This window comes from Centroberyx affinis, unplaced genomic scaffold (genome assembly GCF_046629955.1).
Source record: "Centroberyx affinis isolate AG114_WGS23_722 - 3 ecotype Tasmania unplaced genomic scaffold, CSIRO-AGI_Caff_v1 ptg000243l_1, whole genome shotgun sequence".
NCBI lineage: Eukaryota > Metazoa > Chordata > Actinopteri > Beryciformes > Berycidae > Centroberyx > Centroberyx affinis.
Genome location: NW_027278927.1, coordinates 194482 through 222179, shown reverse-complemented (window position 1 = coordinate 222179; position 27698 = coordinate 194482). Strand labels below are relative to the sequence as shown.

At 45.1% G+C, this 27698-nt stretch overlaps 4 protein-coding genes across 4 annotated transcripts; 2 read left to right on the top strand and 2 right to left on the bottom strand.

Annotated features, from left to right (window-relative positions):
• Positions 1 to 1291: 1291 nt before the first annotated feature.
• Positions 1292 to 6944, bottom strand: usp12a (ubiquitin specific peptidase 12a). Its single transcript, XM_071544151.1, has 9 exons — positions 6828 to 6944; positions 5602 to 5682; positions 5291 to 5504; positions 4476 to 4711; positions 3886 to 3962; positions 3242 to 3325; positions 2931 to 3128; positions 2312 to 2390; positions 1292 to 2182 (listed from the first exon to the last, which is right to left on the bottom strand). The coding sequence occupies exons 1-9, from the start codon at positions 6873 to 6875 to the stop codon at positions 2081 to 2083; spliced, it is 1119 nt and encodes a 372-aa protein (XP_071400252.1). The 5' UTR covers positions 6876 to 6944; the 3' UTR covers positions 1292 to 2080.
• Positions 6945 to 7876: 932 nt separating this feature from the next.
• rpl21 (ribosomal protein L21) lies at positions 7877 to 10682 on the top strand. Its single transcript, XM_071544214.1, has 6 exons — positions 7877 to 7948; positions 8573 to 8651; positions 8793 to 8854; positions 9464 to 9576; positions 9895 to 10045; positions 10559 to 10682. The coding sequence occupies exons 2-6, from the start codon at positions 8585 to 8587 to the stop codon at positions 10646 to 10648; spliced, it is 483 nt and encodes a 160-aa protein (XP_071400315.1). The 5' UTR covers positions 7877 to 7948; positions 8573 to 8584; the 3' UTR covers positions 10649 to 10682.
• A 4054-nt stretch (positions 10683 to 14736) lies between these two features.
• On the top strand, positions 14737 to 16773 carry gtf3ab (general transcription factor IIIA, b). The gene is made up of 9 exons (XM_071544289.1): positions 14737 to 14850; positions 15041 to 15135; positions 15220 to 15316; positions 15444 to 15532; positions 15624 to 15697; positions 15785 to 15865; positions 16052 to 16284; positions 16505 to 16558; positions 16639 to 16773. Exons 1-9 carry the CDS (start codon positions 14737 to 14739, stop codon positions 16771 to 16773), a joined length of 972 nt encoding a protein of 323 aa, XP_071400390.1.
• A 944-nt stretch (positions 16774 to 17717) lies between these two features.
• On the bottom strand, positions 17718 to 25752 carry lnx2a (ligand of numb-protein X 2a). Its single transcript, XM_071544257.1, has 10 exons — positions 25349 to 25752; positions 22829 to 23064; positions 22394 to 22531; positions 21787 to 21986; positions 20910 to 21323; positions 20600 to 20773; positions 20121 to 20298; positions 19264 to 19489; positions 18533 to 18691; positions 17718 to 17853 (listed from the first exon to the last, which is right to left on the bottom strand). Exons 1-10 carry the CDS (start codon positions 25750 to 25752, stop codon positions 17718 to 17720), a joined length of 2265 nt encoding a protein of 754 aa, XP_071400358.1.
• Positions 25753 to 27698: the final 1946 nt, after the last annotated feature.

Here is a 27698-nt window from a genome sequence, read left to right as displayed (position 1 = left end):
TCTCAACCGCCATACATCTACACTGACCATATGGTGCTGCTGTGGTCTGCACCTTGCATCAGAGAAACACAGCGGTTGTTCCACGTCAGCAAAAGCCTGCAAAAACAATGGGCTGCATTTTTACATGCATGTCCAGGATGCTTATTAATCCCATTTCGCCGCCATCCAGCCTACCTTGACTCTCTGAGATGAGACTTCCGTCTAGATGGAAGGGCAGCCTTGTATTTCCATGTTATTGATAACGATGGCGGCAGGTGCAGCGCCGGGGGCCAGATGCAGCCCGGGGATGCTGATCCTCTCTGAAGCGGTGATAATGGAGAAGAGCGCGGAGCGGCTTTGCCGTTAACGGCGCATCGCCGTGGACTGCGGCTGTGCAAGAAGCAGCGAGCAGAGCAGCGGCGGAAGAGAAGGAGGGAGGGGGAGGGAGAGGGGGGTGAGAGTCCCAAACGGGCCAGACTCCGAGAGACTGAACAACTCCGCTGAACAGCTCAATGGTCCCTGCCGTCTCAAGGGCACAGACAGATGCGCGCGCGTGCGTGTGCGTGTGAACTCACCTATAGGCCATCTTACCCTATATATTGTTACATGCATTGTGAGAAGGTAAAATTCGTGTAGATGTTTATAACATTGCAAAACATCGTTTACTGCACCATTATTTAAATTAAAATGTTTATTTTGAAAGATTTGTTCCTCAACCATTCATGCCAATAACGTTCATTTTGACTCGAGTCACCTGCAGAATGCATGAGATATGACACATGTTATCTGCAGTCCGATGTTAGTTTCAGTAACTGCGCTTTTGGATTGTCCGGGTTCAGTTTCAGATGCCAATAAGACGCGGAGACTTTCTTTCCTCCAAGCCTCCTGTGTCGCCCTGCTATTCTGGTCCTGTCTGTGCTATTAACAGTAACCATGATCTGTGTCACCAACCCCCTCCCCTCTCCCACTTTCTCTGTCTCCCCCGTCCTCCATCTTCTCTCCCTCACCTCTCCATCCATGTGGCAGTGCTTTCAAAACGCCTCCAAGAAAGAATAAATTAGTTCAAAAGTAAATTCTGGGTGAGCTGCTACTGCCATGCATACATATGTCCGCAGTAAGCTGACCAAGCATTATCTCGCTAGTGTGTGGGCGGTTTAATGGAGTACCTGATGCCTTTAGGTCTGAATGGATTAAAAATAGCTCCTGTTGCAGTAGAAGGCAGGGCTACCACGTACCACCGCTAAGGGGCGATGCTGAGCTCATATGAGTCATCAGTGCGCACCTGTGGGAGAGAGACAGACAGACAGGCACGCACACCCAGCCTGAATCTTATTGGCTTTATTTATTTTTCTTTAAAACAGAAAATGATCGCTTCACAACAGGCCTTTCAAGCAAACCCTCACGTTAAACTTGCCAACACCTACAAAACGGTATCAAAAGTGCACCATAGTGTTAATACATCTGCTTAAGGTCTAACATTTTCCAATGATAATATTATCTTCTTGTAATATTTATACAAATACCATTCTGTACACTGTAGAAATACACAACCTGGTGTGTCCCATACTTGGGACACTCACACCCCCCATTCTCCTCCTCCTCTTCTTTCTATCCACACTCCAAAAGATGACCCGCTCCAAGTAAAACCCATTGCAGAATTACAGTGTGAGCGGGGGTGAAGACACCAGGCCAATATTACATCATATGAATTATTAAATACCCATTCACCCCACACCCAAGGCAAAAACCAGCACGCCACTCATACAACCAACCGACTTCTGTACAACCCTCATTCAACGTCTTTTAAAAACAATCTTGACACGATTTTCATTCATCATCGCCACGGCTCATTGTCCCTGCAGCAGCAGCGGCGGCAGCATCCAGCCAGAATGAGGAGGGGAGTCGGCAGGAGGGACGCGGCCAGGAGGGGCAGCTGGTGCTGAGGGGAAGTTCCACAGCTGAGCTGCGGCAACTGTGCGCGTAAAGCACAGGTATGAATTACAGCTGTGCAGGCAGGGGTCACACCACATGGGCCGTTGTGGTGTGTTTATGGTCCACGACTCCCCTCAGACAGGGAACAGAGCTTTTCTCCGCTCCACTTTCAGTCTCTGGACTGGTAAAAGAGGATGTAGCCCGACTCAGAGTTCTTGGAGATTTCAGAGGTGAGACCGTAGAATTCTTCTATGGCCTGGGCATCAATTTTCTACAGGAGGGGAAAGATGAAATTTAGCAGGGTTACAAAAAACAAAACAAAACAGAATCCCTAAAGAGGCATGCAATGCTATTGTGAATAAATCAAACTTCAGAAAAATCAGACTGAGGAGTCACTCACCTCTACAATATCATCGTCAAACAGCAGCCAGAAGTCATGACTCTTCACGATGGCAATGTAGTGACCCCTGTTTGGACCACTGGAAATGAAAGACATTTGTGTCAGTTCTAGAAAGTAAAAGTTAGCCTATCCTATCTTATTACCCTGACCTGTATGGAAAGTGAAACACGTGTGCTGCCACAAACTAGATGTAAAAATTGGAGGACACCTAATGCCTAGGACGGACTAAACAGACTCTGGCCGTTTGTCATGACACTTTTTTTTCCCAAACATCTTTGACTTTGCCAGGTCGGGCTCATGTTGTGTGAAGTGGTCCAAGACTTTAGCTCAAGGGGAAAAACTGATGCAACAGTGCTAACCACTGAGCTACTGTGGTGTCCCTCTTGATAAGTTGCTATCTGGAGGAATAAATCTCATATAAAATGGTATAAAATGACAGTGTCTTTGGATCAATCCACATGAGCAGAAAATTACAAACGAAGTTAAGGGCTTAAGAACATCTTTAAGAGACTGTGCCAGGGTGTGGGACTGCTTTTTAGCAGGTTTTAGGGTGTTGTTTGCAGGTCGGCTATTCTGGGGGTTTTGAGGCAGTTTTCAGGCAGCATGTCATCCCACACACCTCCCACAATGCACCACCACAGCAACCAGGTCGTAGAGCCTCTCAGGATTGGTGGCGTCTCCGGAGGTGTTGAAGAGGCGGAGCTCCAGCGGGAAGACGACGCGATAGGACAGCTTGGTGTAGCGCTGCAGCTGTTCCATGTACTTGAAGCGCTTCAGGTGCAGTGCCAGGATCATTGGCAGCTTCTTTACACGCATCCTACATCACAAATACAACAGTGGATCAAACATAAATGCCCAGACACATAAAGAAATGCTTAAACATACACACCAGCCTAACAGTACACTTAAAGAATTAACCTGTATACTGACCTTTTGTGTGCCTCCTGCTTACTTCTACATTCTTCACAGTAGTATTTGTACTCGCTGCACAGAGTCTCTGTGTTACTGAAACCTCTGGATGGAGAAGGAAAGAGCCACAAAGATAAAATTAGTCCAGATGCATTGTGGAGTCCTCATCTACAAATCAAGGTTTTGATTTCAAAACAATATCCATTCCCTTCCTGCAGTTTGGTGTGCTACTCCCTGATGAAAGCCACAGCATAGCTGAAACACGTCGGGACATGTTTTTTTATTAGGTTCTTCTTAAATAGCCATGCAATAAAGGCTTTTTAAAATTTCTGCTTGAACACTTCACTGGAAGTCAATTATCATTGAAAGCCCAAACCAAACAGTAGAAACACTCTATCCTCTCTTCTTTGAATCACTATAACATCCATTTTGGGAACAAAAACAACAACTGATGATTATAAGCTCTAAAATAGTATTTTGTAAGTTTTGTGCTCAAGATAACTAATAACCTCAATATTCAATACTGAGTGGTACTGTCATGTCAGCAAACATTTTGTCTGTGTAGTCTTCATATTTTTCAAATTGCGGATATCATTTTGGAATGAAACTCTTCATGTACAAAGCCTGGTGCTGCTCTATTTGTGCATGTTGTGGTGTTGCCTTACCTGAGGCAGTGTGTGATGGAGGTATTCTGTTCTACATCCACTGAAAGGTCCAGAAAGTCCTCATCTTTGCTGCTTATCTGAAGACAAAAGTGAACATCAAACCATGCTAACATAAACAATCCCAAATAATTAGCCAGATACATCAACCTGGTCAATTCTGATGTAGTTTTACAGTGAAAACTAATAGTCTTCACAATGTTAACTAAGCATTTCAAATGGTTGGACAACTGATAATACATTTATTCAATAATACTGAAAAGGAGGCCACTGCACTTTAAACAATACACAATGAAGGTTGTGTATGGCAATAAAAATCCTATTCTATTCAGTTTTATCAAAAACACATGTGCACACACACACACACACACACACACACACACACACACACACACACACACACATAGAATCTGGTGCAAACAGTATAGGCCAGTGCAATCAGTGTCAGAAATCTCACTGGTCCAAGGTGTACTAATCAGTGAAATCAGCGGCTGTAGCGTTTGGCTGGAACGAAAACTTCAGTAAACATGGCTCTTGATGTGTAAGCCACTGAAATGTCCCACTCACACACCGACATCAGCGAGGTATCTTACCGTTTCACAGGTGAGACAGCGTGTCTCGTTGGTCAGCGTGCCTTGGAAGATCTCGTGGACCCAGGTGGGAGCGGGTGTGGCGTTGCTGTTGTTGTTCTGGGAGTCCAACGTGCCATTGGCCAGGCGGCCGTTGGTCTTGTCCTGCTTCCTCTCCTCCTGCAGCAGATCAGCGATGGTGTTGAGCAGGTAGTTCAGGAACTCGTGGGCATCCTGTTGCATGTAGTTGTCAAACAGCTCTGAGGTAGAAAATGACAGATAGAGAGCGACAGTTAAAATTCAGCTATTTTAGGTGTTCAGCGAATCGTTCAGGAACTTCTGGGCATCTTGTCTAGCAGCTCTGCAGGAGTCAGCAGCCAACAAGTGGCAAGGAGTTTTGAAGCAGCTGATAAAGTGATGATTTGACACAGTGTTCTCTGCTACCGTTACAGTTTACCTCCATGCCTGTCTCCTTCACACACTGTTGAACTCCAAGGGAAAATAATCCTGTCTATCTCATTCCTTAGCTCTTATTTTGCCAACAGTTCTCTCTTACATTATCATTCTTTGGTCAGAGGAATATTGTAAACGTAACCTTTGCTTTCCTTAGTATTGTTTGCTTGTAATTTCGGTGATCTAGGAATTTAAGTTTATTCTACAGTTGCACTCATTCTAAGCTGCTACGGATAAGAGCGTCAAGTCAATGCTTAAAATGCAGATGTAAATTACAGCCTTTTGCCTTTAACTTCTACTGTTCTCTCTCCTACAACTGTGTATTCTAAGCGGAGCACATCCACCCTCCCAGGGTTCATCAAGGCTACATCCCTTCCCTGTCTCACCATTCTCCTTGCGTAGCCGTGTGATGAACTTCTTGGGCGGTATGACGCCCACCTTCCTCTTCTGGTTGGCGATACTGTGGAAAAGGTCGGCCAGGCAAGTGAGCAGGTTCTCCTTCCGCCGTGGCTGACTGCGGTACGCCAAGATCTTCTCCCGGAAAGGTCGGCAGAAGTACAGAGCCTGCAGCACTGAGTTACAGTAGCAGGTGTTCCCAAACTGAAAGGAGTAACACATAAGACACAGACTCAGTATGAGTCAGGCAGACACACACAAAGCAGTGACGCAGAACCAGCAGAGTATATCATGTACTTACATTGACCAGGCCAAAGTAGTGCTCATTGACGGGAAACTGCTCAGAGCCAATCTCTTTCTCCAGAGCAGAGGCATTGGCGCCCTGCAAATACACAGGAGCCAAACAATTCAGTATTTTCCTGATACAAGATAGGATACACCTCTGCTATTATTTTGATAAGGACAACTGTAAAAACACACAAACACTGTACTTTAATCAGTAAGCAAATCACCAAATCACCCTCAAGGTCATCTATTGCTGGGATCACATAAAATCAGATAACTGTTGTGTGGTTAAAAGATCAAAGACTAAGCATTTTTGCATCCCCACTTTATGCTATTAATAATTTACCATTTGGCAAATAATAATACAAAAAGTGTACACCAATTATCTTTAACTGACGGTTGAAAATTATTGCAGATGTAACATGAAACTGTCCCTGGCCAAAGCTTACACCCATCCAAACGGGCTTTAAAAATGCAACAAATCTGTACGGATGACGACACTGGGAAAATTACATGTGTCAGGACAGGATGTTGTCAAGTGCAGACGGTTTTAATATTAGCCCAGTAATCACTGGTTGTTTTAAGCATTGCGTAATCACTCGTGTATGATTTCACAAGATCAATTAATATCCACTGATGCGATATATAGGAAGCGATCAGCTGTACATGGACCTGGACCTGGACCGAGCCCCCAACTGCGCAGCTAACCATGTCGCCATTCGCTGCGCTAATTACGTTAGCTTGTCAAAGGCCAGCGCGTAAATCTAGCTTCTTCTTTTTTTGAACGGTTGGGCTAAATATATTTCAGCTTAACTGACTATTCATCTGAAATCACCTATCCAGCTGTTTGTTCCAGCTGTTGGCAAGCAGGAAGATTAGCTAGCTTGAGTAACATTAGCTAGTTAGCTGCGAGTCACAGCTGCAGCAGGTGCACTGTCACTGTGCAAAATCATGCTGCACCAAGGAAGCGGTCATAAATTATACCCGGACAAGTCGTTACATTAGATGAGTTAAAGTGGAAATAGTCAGGATTCAACTATCCATCTACTAACGTTAGCAAAGGAACCAGCGGAGAAGATAGTGGGTGGCTGCTGTGCTCGGAAAAGTGCTTGGCTAGCATAGAGACCAGAGTTGAATGTTTTTGATCATTTCACGGCTCAGAACACAAATAGTAATAAAGCCACGGTTGTCCTGTTACCCTATGGCCTAATTAATAATCGAACGAGAATGCCATGTACTCACCATGGTACAAAAAGAGGCAAATTTGGAGACTGTCATTAGGATTTCCATTCGGCTAGCGCCATCTTCCACCCAATCGCCGCGAGTAGGCGAGGACAGGGCTCCCTCGTGAGAGCAAGCAGGTCTGTTCTGCTGAGCTCGCGATGGAAGGTCCTTCGTCCTATCTCAAGAAACTATGCGGGCGAAGCGAGAGGTTTCACTCCTGCGTACTTCCGCCTTCGCTTAAATCCAGTCTACCGCAATAATAAAGAAGAAGAAGAGTGACATTTTGCGGGAGGCGTATCTGATTTAGCCAGAGTAATGTTTCAAGTCTTAAGTTAGTAAGCTACCGATGACATTATGAGACCTAGGCAGGTTTTTAAATTATATATGTATATAAAAAAAAGTTTAGCTTGCGCACTTGTTTCGCGCGTGCGTAGTATCGAGATGTCTGACTTTTGCAATAAATATTCACTCACAATTTCTTGCATGAATTTGCTGCTGTATGTATTATCTACTATCCTGATAGTTGAGTAATTTTAGGTAATTAATTTTAGCTAGTTGTACGGTGTTCTGGCGCAGTGGCCACGGATTTCCATAGGCTGGAATAGGATGTGAACTATCTATATAGATATGTTTTTTGCTATGGTAGTGTAAGAATCAGTTTATCTTTGGTAGTACTCGTTAATATAGAACCTCCTTGGTATGTAGGCCTGCTGTACTAAGTGCGAGAAACCTCATTTACATACTGTAGCATAGCTGGCTAATGTGCCTAAGAAAATAACACCAAAGGAAGTAGCAGGGTCACAAAGTTTCAGCTTGTAAACATGAGTCAGTCTCTTTTTAGAAAACGTGTAGCCCTCTTGCTCAGATTGTCAACTGAGGTAAACAAACCAGGGAAAACCGCAAAATATCAACGACTATATCTGATCAAGGACCAGTTTATATATAGAATTAATGGTTGGAGTACATTAATATCTGTGAATGCGCTGACTGTGGGTCTGCTGGCCGCTTCCATTCCTTCAGTTCCGCATGCATTTGGTTCAGGCAATATTACGGCACGCCTAAATTATATTTTACAAGGCGGAGTTTCGGGTCCTTCAATCTCTCTTTCCGCCGTACCCGCCATCTTGTAGTGACCGGGGGTAAGATATGCTCCGTATTTATAGATCATTTTTACATTTATTCGAATAGTATGTGTACACAATTCCACACATGTAAACACGCAAAATTTTTCTTTACATCTCAGTTGGTTAATCTGCCTTTAAATCGCGTCCCAAAGAGAGATTAATCCGTTATAAGTGAACAGGAGCAGCAGCGTGTCTCTCCATGTGGGCCTATCGGGCTATTCCAATAGGCCACGAAAGGCTCATTAGAAACAGCATTTTACCCTGACAGTCTCCTAAGTCTGCTCTGTTATAACCCGGCGTTGCAGTTGTCACGATATTTGTTCGTTTTATTTACTAGACATTGTAAAATTGTAGATCCAGTGCCGCCTATTGTTTTGGTGAAACGCACGACTAACTAACGTTCACGTTGACGTTTTTCCCTAACACAGTCGGTGTTATCACCGTTTAGTACCCTCTTCATGCGTTGAAACAAACCCCTGGAAAACTAAAGATTGATTGGGATATACTTATAATTTGTTGCCGTACACTTGGATCAGCTAAGAGAGCAGAATTAACTCTCCTTCCACTTCTGTAGCAGTATCTCATTTACTCCCTATCTGTGGAATACACCTACTATAACTACAGTCTGTTCTCCCACAGTAATCAGGCATCATGACGAACACCAGAGGCAAGAGGAGGGGGACGAGGTACATGTTCAGCAGGCAGTTCCGCAAACATGGTGAGTCCTTATTTTAAATGTGTAACTTTATAATACCAGCCTCACAGTCCATGTCTTTGTGTTGTAGAGGAATGCCAATGGTTTACACTCTTAAGACAAGCAGTGCAACATGCATCAGTAACTTGGCTGAATGTTTTACAGGCCCGATTCCCCTGTCCACATACATGCGCATCTACAAGAAGGGAGATATCGTAGACATCAAGGTAAGACTTCATGGGCGTCTTAGATGTTTTTAATAGATGACAGTGAATTGCGTACAATAGTGTTTTATCTGTATCTCGGAAAGATCATCACATCAAACTCTTGCAAATTCTGGCTGTTAATTGTTGCTAATAGGCAAACATGCACACCTTTCAGAACATCACTGCAAGGTTACTGAATCCTTGCAGTGCACTGGTAAATTTGACATATTTTCAATTAGCTCTACTTTAAGAAAAGTAGTAGTGAAAAGTGCAAATTAAAAGTTGACATTTCATCAAGTAAGAGCTGCTTGGAGTAATATATGGGAAAATTACCAGTGTCCTGTAAGGATTTGGAAAAGGCATAAAGTCATTTTCTGCTAGGTAAATATGCTTGCCAATCACCTAGACAACTTTAAACTGCCTGAACTTTCAATTAACTTAAACATAACATTCTCTTTCACACAAAAGAGAACAAACTTTGAACAGCATGTTTTGGCTTGCAGCAAATACCCTTGCACTTATGAATTGGTGTCCTGGGTACATTAGTTTGAACGGGCACCATGCATTTTGTTGTTGCCGCATGTTTTCATTGTTTAAATATCTAAAATCTTAATATGTGACTCTCTCCAGGGCACAGGTACCATTCAGAAAGGAATGCCTCATAAGTGCTATCACGGCAAGACGGGACGTGTTTACAATGTAACCCAACATGCTGTGGGTATCATCGTCAACAAGCAGGTCAAGTAAGTAGAAAATATCCTTGATGTATACACTCCTAATTTAGACGTCATCTAGAAATGATTGATGATAACCCCATCTTCACTTTGCCACCAGGACTGTGTTTATGTCCTCAGTGGTCATTCATGTGGGGCAAAGTATTTTATCCTTAAGCATCCCAGCCTTACTGCTGTTTGAACTGGAGTTGCAATGAGGAGACAGCAGAGAACTACAGATATTCAGACTCATGATAAATAACTCTTAGCCACTTATCCAGTTTCTTCAGTATAACGTTTTGATTCCCTCGTGGGATGTGAGCTCATTTGTGCTCTCTGCCCTTGCAGGGGCAAGATCCTGGCCAAGAGGATTAACGTGCGTATTGAGCACGTGAAGCACTCAAAGAGCAGGGACAGTTTCCTGCAGCGCGTCAAGGAGAACGAGAAGAAGAAGCTGGAGGCCAAGCAGCAGGGCACCTGGGTGGAACTGAAGCGTCAGGTATGAACGGACCCAAAATGCCTTGTTTCCTTTTTAATTTTGGCTGTTATTAAATTGTTAGTATTTTAGTTGTAACTTAGGAAGTTGATTGAAAAGCTCAGTGGAAGTGTTTGAGACAGAACTTAAGAATAAGATTCAACTATAGAGTGATAATGCCTAGTAGACTGTCATATTTCCCAGCTGCCATAAGCATACATGAATACTGGTCAAGGTCTCAAATGTCTGGAATTTTTAAATGGTAAATGTGTAGGAATCCTGATATTATAATTGGTGTTCTGAATAAATGGTAGTGTAACTCTTCTGTTTGGAAACTCAAACGGCAACAAATACAGTAGTACAGACAAATCTTGATACATTTGCGTTACTTGTATTCAGGAATACGGTAATGGTCAGTCTTTTAGTTTTGTTTGGGTTTTTCTTGCCTATCACAGATTTAACATCAGTGGTGAAAAATGCTCAGTCACATCTACTTTTTGATCTCCTGAAATTCTTTGTCGTTTCTCTTCTCTGCAGCCTGCTGCTCCCCGTGAAGCCCACTTTGTCACCACCAAGAACAACGTGCCCCAGCTGCTGGAGCCCATCCCCTATGAGTTCATGGCCTAAAGTGCTGACCAAAATAAAAAATGTTTGTACACATGCTCCTTGTCCTGCGTTGTTCTTTCACACACTGACTTGTCCTGTATGTTTAGATGACATGGTATGCTGTCGCTCAGTGATGATTCTCCTCCTATGATTGCAACAATGAAATTAAATGCAATTTTTATTTCACCGGCGAACTGAGAGTGACCAGCAAACATGTCACAAGCATACCACATTATACCACTTATACCTTTGAAGTCTAGCACACACAGCTGGTTTATCCTACTGGGCTTGTCCATTGCTCTGCCAGCAATCACCACTTGACCATGTACATAGTGCATCTGCCCTGTCAAGTACACACACAATTAGATAGGTTGGGCTAAAGTAGAATTGCTCAATGTACAGCTATTGAAGACAGCTGAGATGGCATCTGTTTTTAGAAGGCAATTTAAACTTTAATTGTGTGATCTCGGCATTTAGCGGTACAACCCCAGATGGCATCTAGGCATGCTAGTGAATTGAGAACAAAGTTGTAGACAAGGTAACCACAGTCCCATTTTATTCGTGTAGGCCCCAAGTTATTTGGGTAATATAGAGTTATGCTGTTTTGCAGCTGGTGCACTAGATGGCAGCGTGCACAAGGATATGGGCCAAGATCTGAATAAGCAGCAGGTTTCATTCTGCTGTAGGACAATGGCAAATTCATTATAGTGTATATGACTTGACAATATTGAAGAACAGTTGGAGATAGGTGTACAACAGAAAGTCTTGCTTGGACTGAGCAGTGGATCTGACTATTTACAGTTCAGTATGAGCAATGGCTTCTTGTATATTCTGTTACTCCTGGAATAGCTATGGACTTCAACAGATATATCCAAATGGTGGACAATAGAGGGCAGTGTGCACAAAGATAAAGTCTATTTCCCTGGTCAAGAGGTAGAGTGCAGTTACATTTGTGTGTCATCAGGTGTAATGTAGTGTTAAAAGCCCTTGCATGTCATTTCCATAAATTTTTCTTGTTATATGGATTTATAAAGATGCAAAAAGAAAAGACTGTGGCCCTTAATTCTACAGCGAATATATAGACTAAATTCTTATGCATTTCTATAATAGTTATTCTGTATCTTGTTGTAACCTGTTTTCCTTTGGACTGAAAAATATAATTGATCAGTCATAGCTGCTCTCTGTGATGCTGCTGCAGGAGTGTGTGTGGACACCCCCTGTCCTACCATGATGTGTGCTATTTAATCAGTGGAGGCTGAATGGCTGACTGGTTATGTGACAAATAGGTTATCTCATCCCACCTCAGTACTTTACCCAATATTTACACCAATTAGGACCAGTTTGCAGAGATAGTGGCAGCAGCTGGGAGGATGAAGTGGGTGTGTGAGAGAGAAAAATCAGGAGAGAAGAGGCTAACAGAAAATCTGTGTTCAATGAGGATTATTTTTTCGTGTATATAGGTGTATAAATTGTAGAATATTCTGAAAACAGATTAAGAACTGAAAAGATGGCCCAAGGATTATTTTGCAAAAAGGGGACATTTTTTGTCTAAAGGGGATACAGGGGATATTTGAGTATACAAAGTATATATTCAAAAAAAGGATAAGGTGCAAAATGAATGTGGAAATCCCCCATCGGACCTCAGTGGCCCCCCACAGAGATAAACATTCAGAGGTTGTGCTCCCCGCTCATAACCCAAGGCCTAAGGTCAGGGAATCTAGACACAGGTCTTATCAGGACAGAGTAATAAGTATCCAACAACCTAAATAGATAATACCAGGAAACAGAAAGCAAAATAAAATGCAATCAATCAATGAATGGGTGGCACCCAAAGCCCTTGTTATTGATCGGCAAGGGCTGGATTTAGCTTGTAGTATTTAGATAAGGTAAGCGGTGCTGGTTAGTAAGTTGCCTGTGTGTTTTTGTATATTCCCACAGCTTTCAGCAATGGTTACACATCTTGAATGCATCAATTCAGCATCGATGGAGTTGGATTCAGAATATGCATTTACATGGAACCTGTTGTTGAATGACTACCATGAAAGATCAAATAGTAATACTAAATCTAATCTAATCATCATAAGAGGACTTTACACCTCTATTACACACTATTGGAAGGTTACTCCAAATACCACAATATGAATTTCAGCCTGCCTATACATCTACAGTAAGCCCTTTGTGTGTGTATGTGTATGTTCTCTCAGATAAACTGGACTGTCATGTGTGGCGCTGAGTCATGGAAGTTACTGATTGAAGGAACAAAAAGTAAACAGAGAGAGCGAGAGAGAGAAGGCAAGCGAGAGGGAGGAGGGCAGAAGGGGCACGAGGCTTGTGGATAAAAGCTGTGCAGCACTATGAACTCCTTAATCACACACGTTTGACACACACAGATTGAGTCTGTCAGCTCACCCAGCAGCCCAGAGCAGCTGTATCGACCCTGTGTGTTACATATTAACCACACACACACACACACACACACAAACAGTAGATAATTAGATATGGACATAGAGGCTTGCACCTCTGATGCAAGAGGAGTTGTGTGGAAATGTTGAATTGCGTGATAGGCAGACACGAAATTATATGAGTAGCTGGTAACGTTTTTTCTTATTCCCCCTCATCACCTCATCCTGATACACCCTTTCCTCTGCAGCTCATTTAAAGTAAAGACACATTCAGTGGCCAAGAGAGTAGTATTTGTGGTTGTGATGCAAGTGTGGGTGTGATCACATATGTCCACATGATGTGTGTGTGTGTGTTTGGGATAGGCCATGAAGGTTTGACAAAAGCACAAGGAAATCCGATCCCAGGCCAAACAGAGCTCACACTGTATCTCTGTGGGTGATAGGTGGGGTGATATAGGCTGTGTGGCTTGGTGGTTATCAGGTGGGGGGGGGGGGGGGGGGGGGGGCATGGTCATATATATGCACATATATACAGAGCCAGCTGTATTGATCCTGTCCCTGGCAGTGGGGGACCGGAAGGGGGGAGGAGGAGGCTGATAACCGTGTCAACTGACCCGCGCCTGCTTACCTGGAGCGTGGGAGGGCACTGAGGTAACGCCCTACAGCTTCTCAATAGGCCTTATTCACATAAGTCAGTCAAAGGTTTCGCATGAGATCATGGCATGGGTGCAGAGGGTAATCTCTAATGTTTAGATAGGTAGATAGTGTTATTGGATTGTCAGCGTCCCATTGCTAATAAAGAGTCACCCCTTCAATCTGTCTTTGTTTTTATGTCCAAAGCCTTAGCATAGTTGTTATGAGAGCAGTTTGAGGGTTTTAATAATGTATTTTGGATTTGATTGTCAATTTAAATCGTAGTTTAGCATTTTCAATGGCCTGTAGGTCAGAGAAAGGTTGACTTAGTTGAGGTTTGTGGGTTACAAAGGATTTCACTGAAGACTAATTTCTGACAACAATAAATCACACCTATCAGAAAACAATATTGGAGGGTTGATAAGATTAAGATTAGAGCAATAAATTCCGTGTGTGTGTGATTAATGGAGACAGACAGTCGCCTCTCTCTCTCTCTCTCTCTCGCACACACATGCACACACACACACACACACAGTAGATCAGCAGATAGGGACACACTGCAAGGAGCCTGGATGACATTTTTAAAGCCTGTATCAATCAAAGTGTAGGAAAAAGTCATGGACCTTTACAATGTTTGTGTACAGTATAAATGGGATGACTATTAACAGCTAAACTGCTGTAAAAACTGCTGTTAAATGTTTCATCACCTGTACTACAATCTTACACAGGTGAGTGTTGGTGGTCTTCCTACTCCACCTGCTCATCCCCTGAACAGAAGAACCAATCAAGCAGTGGGAGGCTTTGTAAGTGTGTAAAAATTTCAAAAATGTTTTGTGTTGTAGTAAAAAAAAAGTTTAAGTCAACAAATATCTCTTGTTTAAGTTATTTTTTACAGTATTGCTCAATTAAGTTTTGTTTATGGACCTAGGACACCCCCCTTCTGTCCCTAATTGGTATATTCCAATAAGTTAAATTATGCACAGGTGAGTAGCTGGTGGTAGGTCAGTAAACGTCCTGCCCCTTGACTGATTTGATCTGTAGCCACAACACCACGTCTAACGTCTGTTATTAAAGATGGGGGAGAGGTTGCCAAGTCAGAAAAGCTATGTTTGCTCTTTTTTTGATTGTAAAGCCACGTTCAGTAAGTCATGGAAGCTAGAGGCTCACCTTTGCAAACACACAGGATTGGTAAGTGGTTCTGATCTGCTATGGCAAGCCAAACAGATGCAAAGCCTGAGATGCAAATACTTGTTTGACAAGATGAAAGTAAAGTACAGCAGTCAAACAGCTGACATGTATTATATGACAGTTTGCTTAACAATTAATGTTGTCCAATGATTGTTGGGTTTATCTGTGTGTAATGTTTCTCAATCTCAAGAGACCATTCTCCTGTGAGAATTGTGACAAGAGCTTTTGCACCCGCTATCAACTCACCAGACATGAGCTCAGCCACAGTGGGGATAAGCCGCACAGGTAAGCAACTGCATCCCTTTGTGATCACTAAGAAACTTCATACAACTTTGTTCAACCCCTGCACCTATCTGCTGCGGTCTACAGGTGTCTGACTGACGGATGCTCTGAGGCCTTTGTCACAAATGCCAGCATGAAGAACCACATGGCTCGAGTTCACCAGCACCAGGAGAAGCGATATCGGGTAAGAAAGTCTGTCCCTGACCCTTTGTTTTGTCATGTATAACCTGGAAAAGGCTTTTAAAAAAAAAACACAATTCAAAGTGACACTGACTTACTCCATCACTGGGATTTTGCTTTACTGTCCTCAGTGTGACCATCTGGGCTGCGGAAAGGACTTCAACAAGAGGAACCAACTGAATGCCCATAAGTGTGAGCACACACAGCTTCTGTCATTTCAGTGAGTACAGCTATGCAAATGGTACATTGATAACTGGAATTCTTATATGTACCCCATGATCACCAATCTGAACTTGTATAATTTGTTACAGCTGTACTTTCAATGGCTGTACAAGGGAATTCTCTACTTGTGGAAAACTGAAGCACCATGAGAAAGTGCATGAAGGTTGGTTGTTTTTAACCAGAACTCTGTAGTCTGTTTTTCCTTTTTTTAATTGATGTAAAAACAAGTGCATCTGGTCCCCTATTACAGGTTACCCTTGCGAGGATGAAGGCTGTCCCTTCCAGGGGAAGACATGGACAGAATACCAGAAGCACAGAAAGATTCACAGAGGTATGAATACACTGATGTGAATACACTGATGTGAAGTGCTAGTCTCCTTTCTTGGCGTATTACATGCCTTGCTACTCCTCAAGACTTACTGAGTCACAATAGCAGCCCATAAAATTGACTATGCAGATACCACTTGATGTATTTCAGTGCATGCCATTGAATGGAAGCATGACTTTGTGTTCTCAGTCAAGCTGCAGTGTGGAGAGTGCAAAAAGCTGTTTAACAATGCCTGGTTCTTGCACCAGCATGCACTACATGTCCACTCTGGGGAGAAGAGGGTGTTCTGCTGCCCCAAAGAAGGGTGTGACAAAAAGTTCAGTCAGCGCTTCAACTTGGAGAGTCATGTCCTGGGTGATCATGAGGGCAAGAAGCCCTTCAGCTGTGCCTATGCTGGCTGTGGAAAGAGCTTTGCCATGAAGGTAAATCTGCACACTATTGTCAGTATGTGATGCTTGGATAAACGTGAACAGTTGGATTCCCACAGACTAATCAATGCTTGGCCAACAGAGGTCCTGTAATCAGAACTGGCACCCTCAACATGAACATTACCTGAGCTTTTCTTAAGATTTGATGGCTGTAACTTGCTGCAGCAGTGTACTAGTTGGTGACTTGGTTTGTTCAATGTACTCTGTTCATTAGGAGAGTCTGTGGCGACATGGAGTGGTACATGACCCGGCAAAGAAAAAGCTGCAGGTAATTTGTCCTTTCCCAGCCCCTTTTTCCACAAAGAGAAATGTTTTTCCAAACTTGCATAAGTTCTCTTGGCTTTCCAGAAACTACGTCCCAAAAGGAATCACCCCTGGCGTACGGCACAGCAACTCAGAACGGCAGCTGCATCCACACAAGCGGAGACCCACAAACTTGCTGCAAAGCTGCGCAATACAAAGTTGGTGGATACCAACCCATGAGGCTGCACTGTACATATCTGGGTCTATTAATGTTTAAGGGTGGAACAAACCATTCAATATGTTTCTTTTCAGATGCACTTTTTGTTTATCCAAATATGAAATAAAGCCTCACTACTACAGCACTATGCTTAGCAATTCCTTTTAAACCTGTTTCAAATGGTCTGACGGTGACTCATAATTGGAGTACAGTATATTAATAAACTGTCTCTGCTCATATCAAACATGCTGAACTAGCTTCCAACAGTGTGTACACTTGCATGGTGGATTAGAGTCATTAATCCTTTGAAGGAAATCTTTATTAAACAAACAGAACACACATTCACACATGTATAAAACTCCAGCTGACTGGACAGCTGGTTGTCATGGTGATGAGGCCTAAGGGCAGTTGAGCCCCCAGGGTGCGGCAGGTTTCTAATAAGGCCTGGGGCTTATTCAGCTGGATACAACGTTAGTGTTGCAGATAAAAAATCTTGATTAAAGTGATTATAGGTAATTATCCTAGATGACGGAGGATCAGAGGCTATGTTTTAGTACTATGTAATTCTATCTATACCTATAACGTTGCATCCATCTGAATACAGCCCTGGATTCTACTACAGCCCGGTGAGGTGAATACAGCCCAGATAGTCTGCTACGGTTACAGTACCATTCTCCCTGTGGGAGTGAAGACAACATGACCATATGAACACAGCAGTGTGTGTGTGAGTGCAGTCTGTCAAGTGACGTGGCACGATCTGGAACAGTCCCCACCTGGTCAGGACAGGCTTGGCCCGGTCGGGTCCTGCTGGGTCTACAACAGTTCTGAATGGATTTGGTCCTGGATAAACCCAGTATGGAGCGATGTAGCATGTACCAGTTCACTTTGGCCGAGCTTGTTCCCAATATAGAACAGTCTGGTTGGATTCAGTCTGGTGCGGCGCAGCTTTGCTCAGCTTGCCTGTGATCTATGCCAGGCTGCCAGGCCAGGAGACCACAGTGAGCCCCACCCGGCTGCGCTGCTCCTTAAGCATGGGCACCAGTGCTGAGTGGCTCATTCCTGCTGTTGACAGCCCGTTGACCGCTACTATCATGTCACCACACCTAGGACGACACACCAGGAGACAAGTCAGCAGGGATTACAAACAGCACCTGACAGCTTGGAGTGATACGCCATTCAAATAGCATTATATGGCGATGTATCATATGAGGATAACTCATTTGAGATGACAGAAGCATTTGATACGGCCGTAGCTTACATTACATTAATTACATTAATTCATTTTAAGGAGAGACCACCCTCCACTTCACTTTTTTGCTATTGAGACATTAAGGAAAAGATACAGAGTAAGGAAGACCAGGGGAGAAAATCCTGATGGATTGCGACCCAGTTCAGTGGAAGGAAATTACTTTTCAGATCCAGGGGTATTAACAACTACACAGTCTCTGGGCATTGTTCTTACACTTTAAGATTAATCAATGAATCCTCCAGAGAGCAGAAGCCTCCATTCACTTACATCTAGGGCTATAGCGGAGGGTAAATCCACCTTAACTCTGTTCTTACACCTTTTAACTTGCAGAATAGCGTTTACTCCCCTTTTTAGCCTGACATATATCTATATGACATAAATTCATAGTATGTATAAAGATGGGGTGGTTTAAGGAAAAAAGCGTTGTGCGTTATGATGATCACCAAATGGAGGTCATAGTTTTTCTACATTCTTATTCATCACTACATCACACCGGCCACAGTCAGTCATGTGAAGGACGACTGATCACTCACTTGAGGCGGCCGTCGTAGTATGCAGGTGTTCCAAGGACAATGGTCTTGATAAAGAATGCCTGGTTGCTATGGTTTTCCTCGTATCCCCCGACGATGCTGAAGCCCCAACTGCCAGGATGGCTTCTACGCAGTACAATCTCATGACTACTGTGCAGGTAGCTGGAAGACAAGAGGAAACTACTGATGAGAAAGAATGGAGGGTGTAGGGGAGGGAGGTAGGGCTGCCACAAAAGTGACAAACACTTATGTTGATTGGAGATTATGTGGAAAATTGGGATTATGCTATGAACTGCAATGCAGGTGGACATGCAGGTGGGCTCATGTTCAAGATTTGCTCAGTTAGAATTTAGTTATTTCATTTTAAATGAGAAACAGGGCAGGGATTATTCACAACAGCAGAACACTTTTTAAAGCAAAAAGAAGAAGGTACTGTCTGTACCAGTCTGAGTCAGATAGACAGCAGACCACCACATGCCTCTCCAATGATAATCCGCATTTTATATCACAGTTCAACGCAACACACAGCCATAATGGCCACACGGACATACAACAACACATACATTCAGTGTGATCTGCCGAGGTGCTCAGACATCACATCATAGTGTCACACAATTCACACAATCACACAATTCTTCAAGCACATTCAAATCCACACCACATGATTACATTCAAAGACAACTACATACCTAAGCCACCCTCCGTCTCCTCTTACATGTCTCCCGGCTTCTTACCTGGGCAGGCCCAGCCACATGACCCAGGAGGGGGACCAGCTGGCGTCGTAGTCGCTGTCGTGGGTGTGAGACAGCAGCTGGTCATGGCCGTGCTCCTCCACCATGCTGACCTCCAGGGCCCGCAGCTGGACGGAGGGCGAGGCAGCGCTGGCCTTCAAGGTGCCCACTGCCTCGCTGTGGCTCAGGTAGGTCAAGTCTTGCCCATTGATACTCAGCAGGACGTCACCTGAAGCATGGAGTGGAAAGAGAGGGTGAGGAAGAGAGGCTGTTGCCTTCAATTCCTGGAATTGGAATTGGAATGTCACCCAGCTCTAAGGAAACAGAACTGGAACTGAATTGGAATGACAAGAGACAGAATTGAATTCCATTAAATTCCATTAAATTCCACTTCTAAGAGAGGTTGTCTTGACTTAAATGACTTAAACATAAATCAAACATTAGGAATCAAATAAGACAGTTAAACAAAACAAATACACTCAATCATAATGTATGTATTCCGATTACATAGGCATCAAACACCATCTGAAAGGTTTCTTTTATGATATTCAGTATTGAAAATATATAACACTACATGTAATATCAGATATGTGGTAAGGAAAAAACAAAAAAAAACATGGAATTTCACAGAATTTCATTGAAATAAATTAAACTTCCAGAAATTCTAATTCAATTCCAATTCTGTTTTCTATAGGTTTTTTCGCATTCCAATTCCAATTCCAATTCCTCAGTTGAATTGGAATTGATGAGTTCATTCATGAATTGACCCCAACACTGAGTTGCATTCCTATCATGCCAATAATGCGTATTTGACTGAACACTACTGTTATTTCACTTTTACAAGGCAAAACAGCACTCACCTCGTTTGATTCGTCCGTCCCTCGACAAGCAGCCGTGTGGTTGGACACTGGTCACAAAGATTGGCAGCTCCCCGCTCTTGCTGCCCCGCCCCCCTGCCACAGTCATGCCCAGAGACTCATGGGGCTCCTTCTTCACAGTGATATGTTTCTCCTTACAGGTCACACACTGGGAGAGGTCCTGGACGTCACGCAGAGGCAACACACACACACACACACACAAACACACACACACATAGGTTCAATCCCTACCACAGCCAGTTTGTCCTTTAACAGCTGTGTGTCTAAATGTCCTTGAGCATGCTTAGTCATTGTAAGTCACACTGGAGGATAGATCATAATGTAAATATTAAAGCACAAACACATTAAAATTCACACACAGGTACATATCTAGGCTACACACACTCTCCAACCAACCCACCCACCCACAAAACACATACAGTTTACACACACACACACACACACACAGCTCATCCCCTCACTCTATGGGTGCTGGTGCGGGACAGGTGCATGGGCACAGGACTCGGGGTGGAGCTGTGGTTGGGCAGGAAGTGATCAAGGCAGTAGAGGTCTCTGGTGGAGCTGGACTTTGGTGGTGGAGGAGGAGTTGGTTTGCTGGGTCGGCCAATCAGCAGATGGACTCTCTCTCCGCTGGCCTATGAAGTCAGAGTCAGCGCTTTAGGATCAACCCCGAATAAACAGAGCTGCCTTATCCTTTGCTCCTCACTCTATCGGTCAAATTTCTGCATCTGTCTTGCATCGCTTTTATCTGCAACCAGTATCCATTCTTACCTGTATGATCTGTGCGGCCTGTTCTGGAGTGCCGTGGCGAAGGTCCTGGTCATTGACCGCCAACACGCGGTCGTTACTGCACAGCCTGCCGTCCTTGGCTGCCAGACCTCCCTCCAGCAGGTCCAACACAAACACTCCTGCCTCATCAGTGCGTCGCACCAGCTTGATGCCTAGCTGCTCCGACGAGTCCCGCTTGTGTAGGGTGATTCTCAGGCTGGCGGGGCTGGAGGGGGTGCCCTCGGGGGTGGAGCAAGGGGCGTGGGGCACAGCCGGGGTGGAGGAGGAAGAGGAGGGAGGGGCCCGGGACGCACAACGGCGCTCCCGAAGTACAGTCAGCTGCAGAGTGGTGCAGGGGCGGGCCAGCGTCGAGCGGGCAAAGCTGTGGGGCACGTTACTGATGTCCACATTGTTCACCTTGGGAGAGAGGGAAGTTAGAGAGAAGTTAGAAGGTGTATAAAGGTAAAACAGTGATGGATGGTGGTTATAGGAGGAGGAAGACAAGATGATTTGCAAGGCATAGGAAAAGAAAGATCAAGACAGGACTGAGAGGAAGTGTGATGGAAATATGGTGGCAGTGGGAGCCTGAAGGTTAGAGAAGCGGGATCGCGATGGGAAGAAAAATCTCCACATAGGAAGTGAATGAATAATACTATAGCCTCCCTTAACAGCTACGATCAAGGTGAACCTTGAGGAAAGCACTTAACCACTAATTGCTCAAGTGAAGCTGAACAGTGGCCAACAGCACTCCCTTCCTCACTGTATGAAAATGAGGCAAGATGCTGTGAAAAAGAGCGTACATGTTCAGTAAATCTTCCCTGGATAAAGGCAAAACAGCAGTGAAGAAAGACAATAGAAATTGACGTTCGAAGGTTCTCACCTGTAGTATCTGATCCCCAGCCAGCAGCCTGCCATCTCGTGCGATGACCCCGTCACGGTACACTTCCTGAATCACAATGTTAATGAGAGGCGTCTCGTTTCCCCCCACGATGCTGATGCCCAGCTCAACATAAGGGTTTGCACGGTGGACCTCTATGGTGGTTATCTCTCCTTCAGGAAGGGAGGGCAACTTCACACAGCCTAACGGACACACATGAAATCACATTACAAAGTCGCATTGCAAATTTCAATTTCAGACCTTCCTAGCCTATAGGATAATCATGCCTGAATGTGATTATCCTATGTCCTAAAATCACTGCTGTCAGAGAACGTGTGGATGGGGAAAGTAATGCCCTCCTTTCCCTCAACAGCTTTCTTGATGTCCCATTGAGCAAGGCACGAAGGAAGACTGTGGTTGTATTGGGCAGGTGTGAATATGAAGTAGGGTGTTGGAAAAGAGAACAGTCGAATTTCCCTGGATACTTTAAGGTTTAAAATAAACTCTCACACTACTCAGACTCACACAAAAGGTATCATTTTATATCTTATATCTCTAGTATTCAACCCTAGGGAAGACGCTCAGTCAAATGGAAGAGGTGATGCCGTACCCTCTTCAGCGGAGAGAGGCGGCGACTCGGGGCAGTCCCAGCCAGAGGAGGCGGAGCTAACAGAGCGGAGGAGGTGGATGCAGGGATTACTGAGGGGCCGCTTCACCCTGGGCACAACACACTCCAACCCTACCACACCTAGAAAGAGAGAGAGAGACAGAGAAAGAGGAACAGAGAGAGAGAGAGACAAAGAGAGACTAAGAATGAGAGGTCAATAACTCACACATACACCCACTCGGCGAGCAAAAAAGCGAAATGTGTAAGAAATCAGCTGATTAAAGCAGTTACGTGGATATCTTTGCTACTGTGCCTTATCACTAGATTTAGTCTCAAGCTCAACTGGATTTTATGTACAATCTAAAGGTCTTCACTTTATCTTATCATCTGAGGCTGACAGAAGTTTCAAGCAAGGACAAGGCCAGCGGATGGACTCACTGTCTTCCTCGGTGCTTTCCTCGAAGGCGGGGTTGTCGAGGCCGGGGTCGTCGGTCCATATGGGCCCGCTGCTGCAGGCGGTGGGGGGGCCCGAGGGTGGCGAGGGGGTGCTCTCCCTCAGGTCTGTCTGCGGCGAGCGGGGCGACCTGGGAGGGCTGGTCGCCATCGCTCGCTCATCCCCACTCTCAGACCGGGGGCCGTCCACGCTCGTCTGCTGACACTGCGTCCCGGGACACCTTTCACCGAGCAACAGACGGGTTTAATAAAACACCTATCTGGTGTCAGTCAGCCAGTCTGTTAGACATGTACGGAAAATCAAGTTCCATGTCAATTAATGTAATGTGATACTTTATTGATCCGCGCAGGGAAATTCTCTTCTTGCTTGCCCCCTCCACTCTCGCTCATGGACCAGCAGATTCTTGCTCATATGGGGGCTTAAACCCGGGTAAAATAGACACTTGCTGTCTCCAGCGTTTAACCTGTCTACACACGCACACCCTCTGTAATAAGATCAACCGCTCCACCTTGACCACCACAGAACACTGTGGCCTGGCCTGTCATTTAATCTAATAGACGGTGTCCAATCCTTAATCTCAACACAAACAATGCAATACAAGTCACACAGCGGCAGCCGAGTCATCCCACCCTTGGTTCCTGTTCCTATCTTAGACCTAAGTCTGCATGGTAGAGGAGAGGCGAGCACACGTGGGCCAGAGGTTTAATCTTTACCCTACTAAAGAATGTCACGTCAGCCCTCACACTGAGCTCTTTTGTCTGAAACCATCTTGCCCTGTCTTTACATGGCATGGCGAAAGCAAAGATTTCTTCCCGAGCCTACGTTGGGATGTACCCTTCTCCAAATGTGATTGATTAAAAGGTTTGGACAAGGAGACTGTTGACAGTGAAGGTTAAATGGGTTGGAGCTATGAAATACTGAGCCATAGGTTTGACGGCTTGTCACCAGAACCGAGAAGGGCTACAGAACATACTTTCTGTTTCTTTGGACTATCGCCACACTTGGATACAATTTCCAAGGCATACAATTGACAGGGCTAGGGGCTGTGGTAGGGGTCTCATGTCAAAACAGCTGACTAAGAAAAAGCCTTTTAGTTTAAGCAACAGCTTGTTAGCAATAGCTTGTTAGTGTGAGCTTGTTAAGGAAAATCTCCTCTTAAAGGTGTTAAGTGGGTATTGTATAACCGGTCAAAAAGCAAGTGTCAACACAGCAATGGAAGTTTCCTTAGCAACAGACACTGGTTTAAGGAATTCAACCAATCAGAGGTCTGTTCCTGAATCAATAATCATTAGATCATGCTAAGTGAACGCTAATTATAATCTTGTTGCACTCAACTGGAGCTACACACTGGAAGCCTTTTCCCACATTTACAGCATGATAAAAAGATAGGTACCAAGCAAAGTAACATCACTGTTTTAGCAATAAATTCTCCAAGTACTGCTACATTTATTCAGACAGCCTTTCACATGTTGGATTGACACTATTTTCATCCACGTAACAGCCAACAACATGTTCATCTGGGCTCTCCTTGGCCCCCCTACCCTCACACTCATACATAAACACACACATACAATTGTCTTTCTCACTGACAAAGAGAGAGGCACAGAGAAAGAAGAGAGCGAGAGAGAGAGAGAGAGAAGAGAGAGAGAGAGAGAGAGAGAGAGAGAGTAGCTAGATCAGAGAGAAAGCGAGAAAGCGGGTGAGAGAAAGATCTTCCCATCTTGCCATCCCAAGTACGGCTGACCTGACGTCCCGCAGTGTTGAACTCACCACAGCCCCGGGTTGCCCTTGGCTGTTTCACAGAAGAAATGGTTGAAAAGGTCTCTGGTGTTGAAGTTGCTCAGCATGGTTGCAGAATGAGAACATGGAGCTTCTTGTCAGCCAACCCATGACTGCGGTAGGGAAACACTAATCCCCCGTCACATGACCTACAGCCAAATAATCCCCTCAGGGTCTCACAGCACCTGGTCCAAATGGGTCAAAAGCCAAACCATGTGGATGGACCCTTAAGATGACAGCGGTTGAGTCTAACCATTCTGGACTAAGATCTACGGTACAGAGTGAATCTCGCCTGGTTCCCACCGGAAAAGAGCCAATTGCAAGTATGGAGGTGTTTCAAATGCACATCACTCTTCGACCAATGGCTATTAAGATGATGAGAATATACATGTATGTGTGCCCTAGGTGACATACTAGTCAGTAAGTGTCCAATCCATCTGGTGTCTTTGCTAGTCATCTGATTGACACCACCATAACTGCAGCTCATACCTGTATTAGGCTTATGTGTCAGAAATGTGTGTGCAAAGATTAACGTGCACTGATGTGTGAAAAAGGGGCATGAATCAAATCTGTGTCATGTGTAGCCTGCCTGTCCTGTCCATGTTCATAGCATCTAATCTGTGAGTGTGAGTGTGTGTTTGTGCACATGCTCGCTCACTCATGCATGGGTCCATCTAGTATGTCTGCCTGTATGTGCATGAATATGTCATTGCAGTCCCTAGTACCTGTGTTTGAGGTGTGCCTCCAGGTCACAGCGGGGCATGCTGAGGGAGCACACTGGGGTCAAAGGGCAGGACACAGACAGCTTGTCCAGCAGCTTGTGAACCAGGATGCTGGACCTACGGCACGCCTGCAGCTGGAGCCGCGCCCTGTCCAGCGGGCAGAAGTCCCGTTCCTGCAGGAAGCTCCGTAGGCAGCGGGCACAGAAGGTGTGGCCGCACGGCGTGTCCAGCGGCTGGACCAGCGGCTGCAGGCAGATGTGGCACACCAGGTCATCGTCCACTTCCAGGCGGTAGTTGTAAAGGTGGTTCTCCCAGCTGCGGTGGATCTGGCCGCACTCGGGACACAGAGCCTCCAGGGCCGGCTCCGCTGGCCCGGCTGGACCCACCTCACAGCCTGGGCTGCCCATCCCTGCTCCTCCGACCCGATTTGGCTTTGGCACAAATGACTCCAGCGGGGGCTGCGGCGGGGGGTCGGGATGGGGCACGTGCTCCTATCCCATAAGCTTCAGAGGATGAGCCGGTTACGGAGAGGACAGATGCCCCCCAGTGGCCAATGGCACATCACCCTGCGGGTCAAAGGGCAAAGACGGAGGGTTAAACAGCTGTTTCAGAAAGACAACAAGTGTCTGCTTACGTGCTCGTGCATTTATTCATGTGGCAAATGCTTTGTGCACATGAGCCCACGTGTTTGCGTGAATGTGTGTGTCAGGGAGACAGGGAGATGCACTGCGTGTGTGTGTGTGTGTGTGTGTGTGTGTGAGTGAATGTGTGAGTGCGCTGAGATTATGTATTGCTGCTCCTGCCTACTAATCTGGCAGTATAATCTCTCTTTTGCTCTCGCCTGCTGCAATCTTCCAATTCCACAGAGAGGGAATTATCTGGGATTGAGGCAGAGAGAGGACACAGATCAGAGGAAGTGGGATTGGGAGAGCAATAGATAGGAAAATAGTGCCAGGGAGAGGTAGAGAGGGTTACAGAAAGAGAACAGGGAGAGGAAGAAAGAGAGAAAGAGTGCAAGAGATTCATGGGATGCAGAAACCTGAAAGAGGAGATAGGAATGGGGAAAGAAAATGACAGGAAAAGGGATGGTGGGGAGACGAGGGAGGCGGGTGAGGCTCCAGAAGGGAATCAGACACACAGACGGTAAAGATGGTCACAGCCAAGAAAATGGCAGGAATTCTTGAAAGACTCTTCATAGCAAACAATTACTACGGCTTGATATTTTCTCTTTCATTGCAAGCTGTGTGTATGCGCTCTTTCTCATCTACAGCAGAAACAGAAGCATTTCTAAGGGAGACATCCTGCCGCCTTGAAACACCGGCCCGCTCACCACTCTACCAAGCACAGTGGATCCTGAGAACTCATTTCCACCGGGCGTCACATCCAAAGCGATGTAGACCTTCTGCTAGTCTATTAGCCGAGACCCTCTGGGGGCTAATAAATAGCCATCGGCAGGCAGCAGGGGGCGTTCTTCAACACATAGCGGGCCGGCCAAGCCACAGTGACTACCTGCCTCTGTTCCACTGAGGGTCTGCTCCTGTCTCCATGACGACCTGGAGCCTGTTCAGTGGGGCTTGACATTCAGAGTGTAGCCGGGGAAGGATGCAGCGGAGCCACACAACAGATGCACTTCTCTCAGCAGGACACTCCGCTCCTCCCTGCTACAGGCTGAAAGCTTGTCAGAGAGTGGAGACGATGAGAGCCCCTTGTTTTCTCCTTTTTTTTGTGTGTTGTTTTTCCTCTTGTCTCCGTGACTACCCATTTCTGTGACAACCTGTCTCTGTCTCCTTGACTACCGGACCGGTAGTACTTATTTCAGTCTCCTTAAGTACGTGCTCCTGTCTCTGTGTGACTGGCTGCTTCTGTCTCTATCCCGCAGCTGGACATGAATTAATCATGAGGACACAAGGCTTCTCTGTTCCTATAACAAAGCTCTGACATCACCACATCACACGCGCACAGACGCACACACACAGACACACACACACGCACAGACAGAGTTGTCCACATGCAGGCACGCAAGCATAAATCTAAACAAGCAAGAGCAAACATGCACACACACAGACACACACACATGCACAGGGTCCTGTTGGGGGTATCAGAGCCTGTGAATGCTGTTTATCAATAAGTTAAGTCTTTAGGTCTTCACTGTGCCAGCAGTTTAGAGTGCCAGCCACAAAAGCACTTAAATCTATTTTAAACATTGTTGGACTCAGTAGCAACAGATTCCCTTACACACGCCATTTGAAGACTGGTAAATGCTTAATAGCTGCCATGAAATATCTCTCTTTTAATCCCAGAAGAGACTGTGTGTGTGTGTGTGTGTGTGTGTGTGTGTGTGTCCAAGGCCACA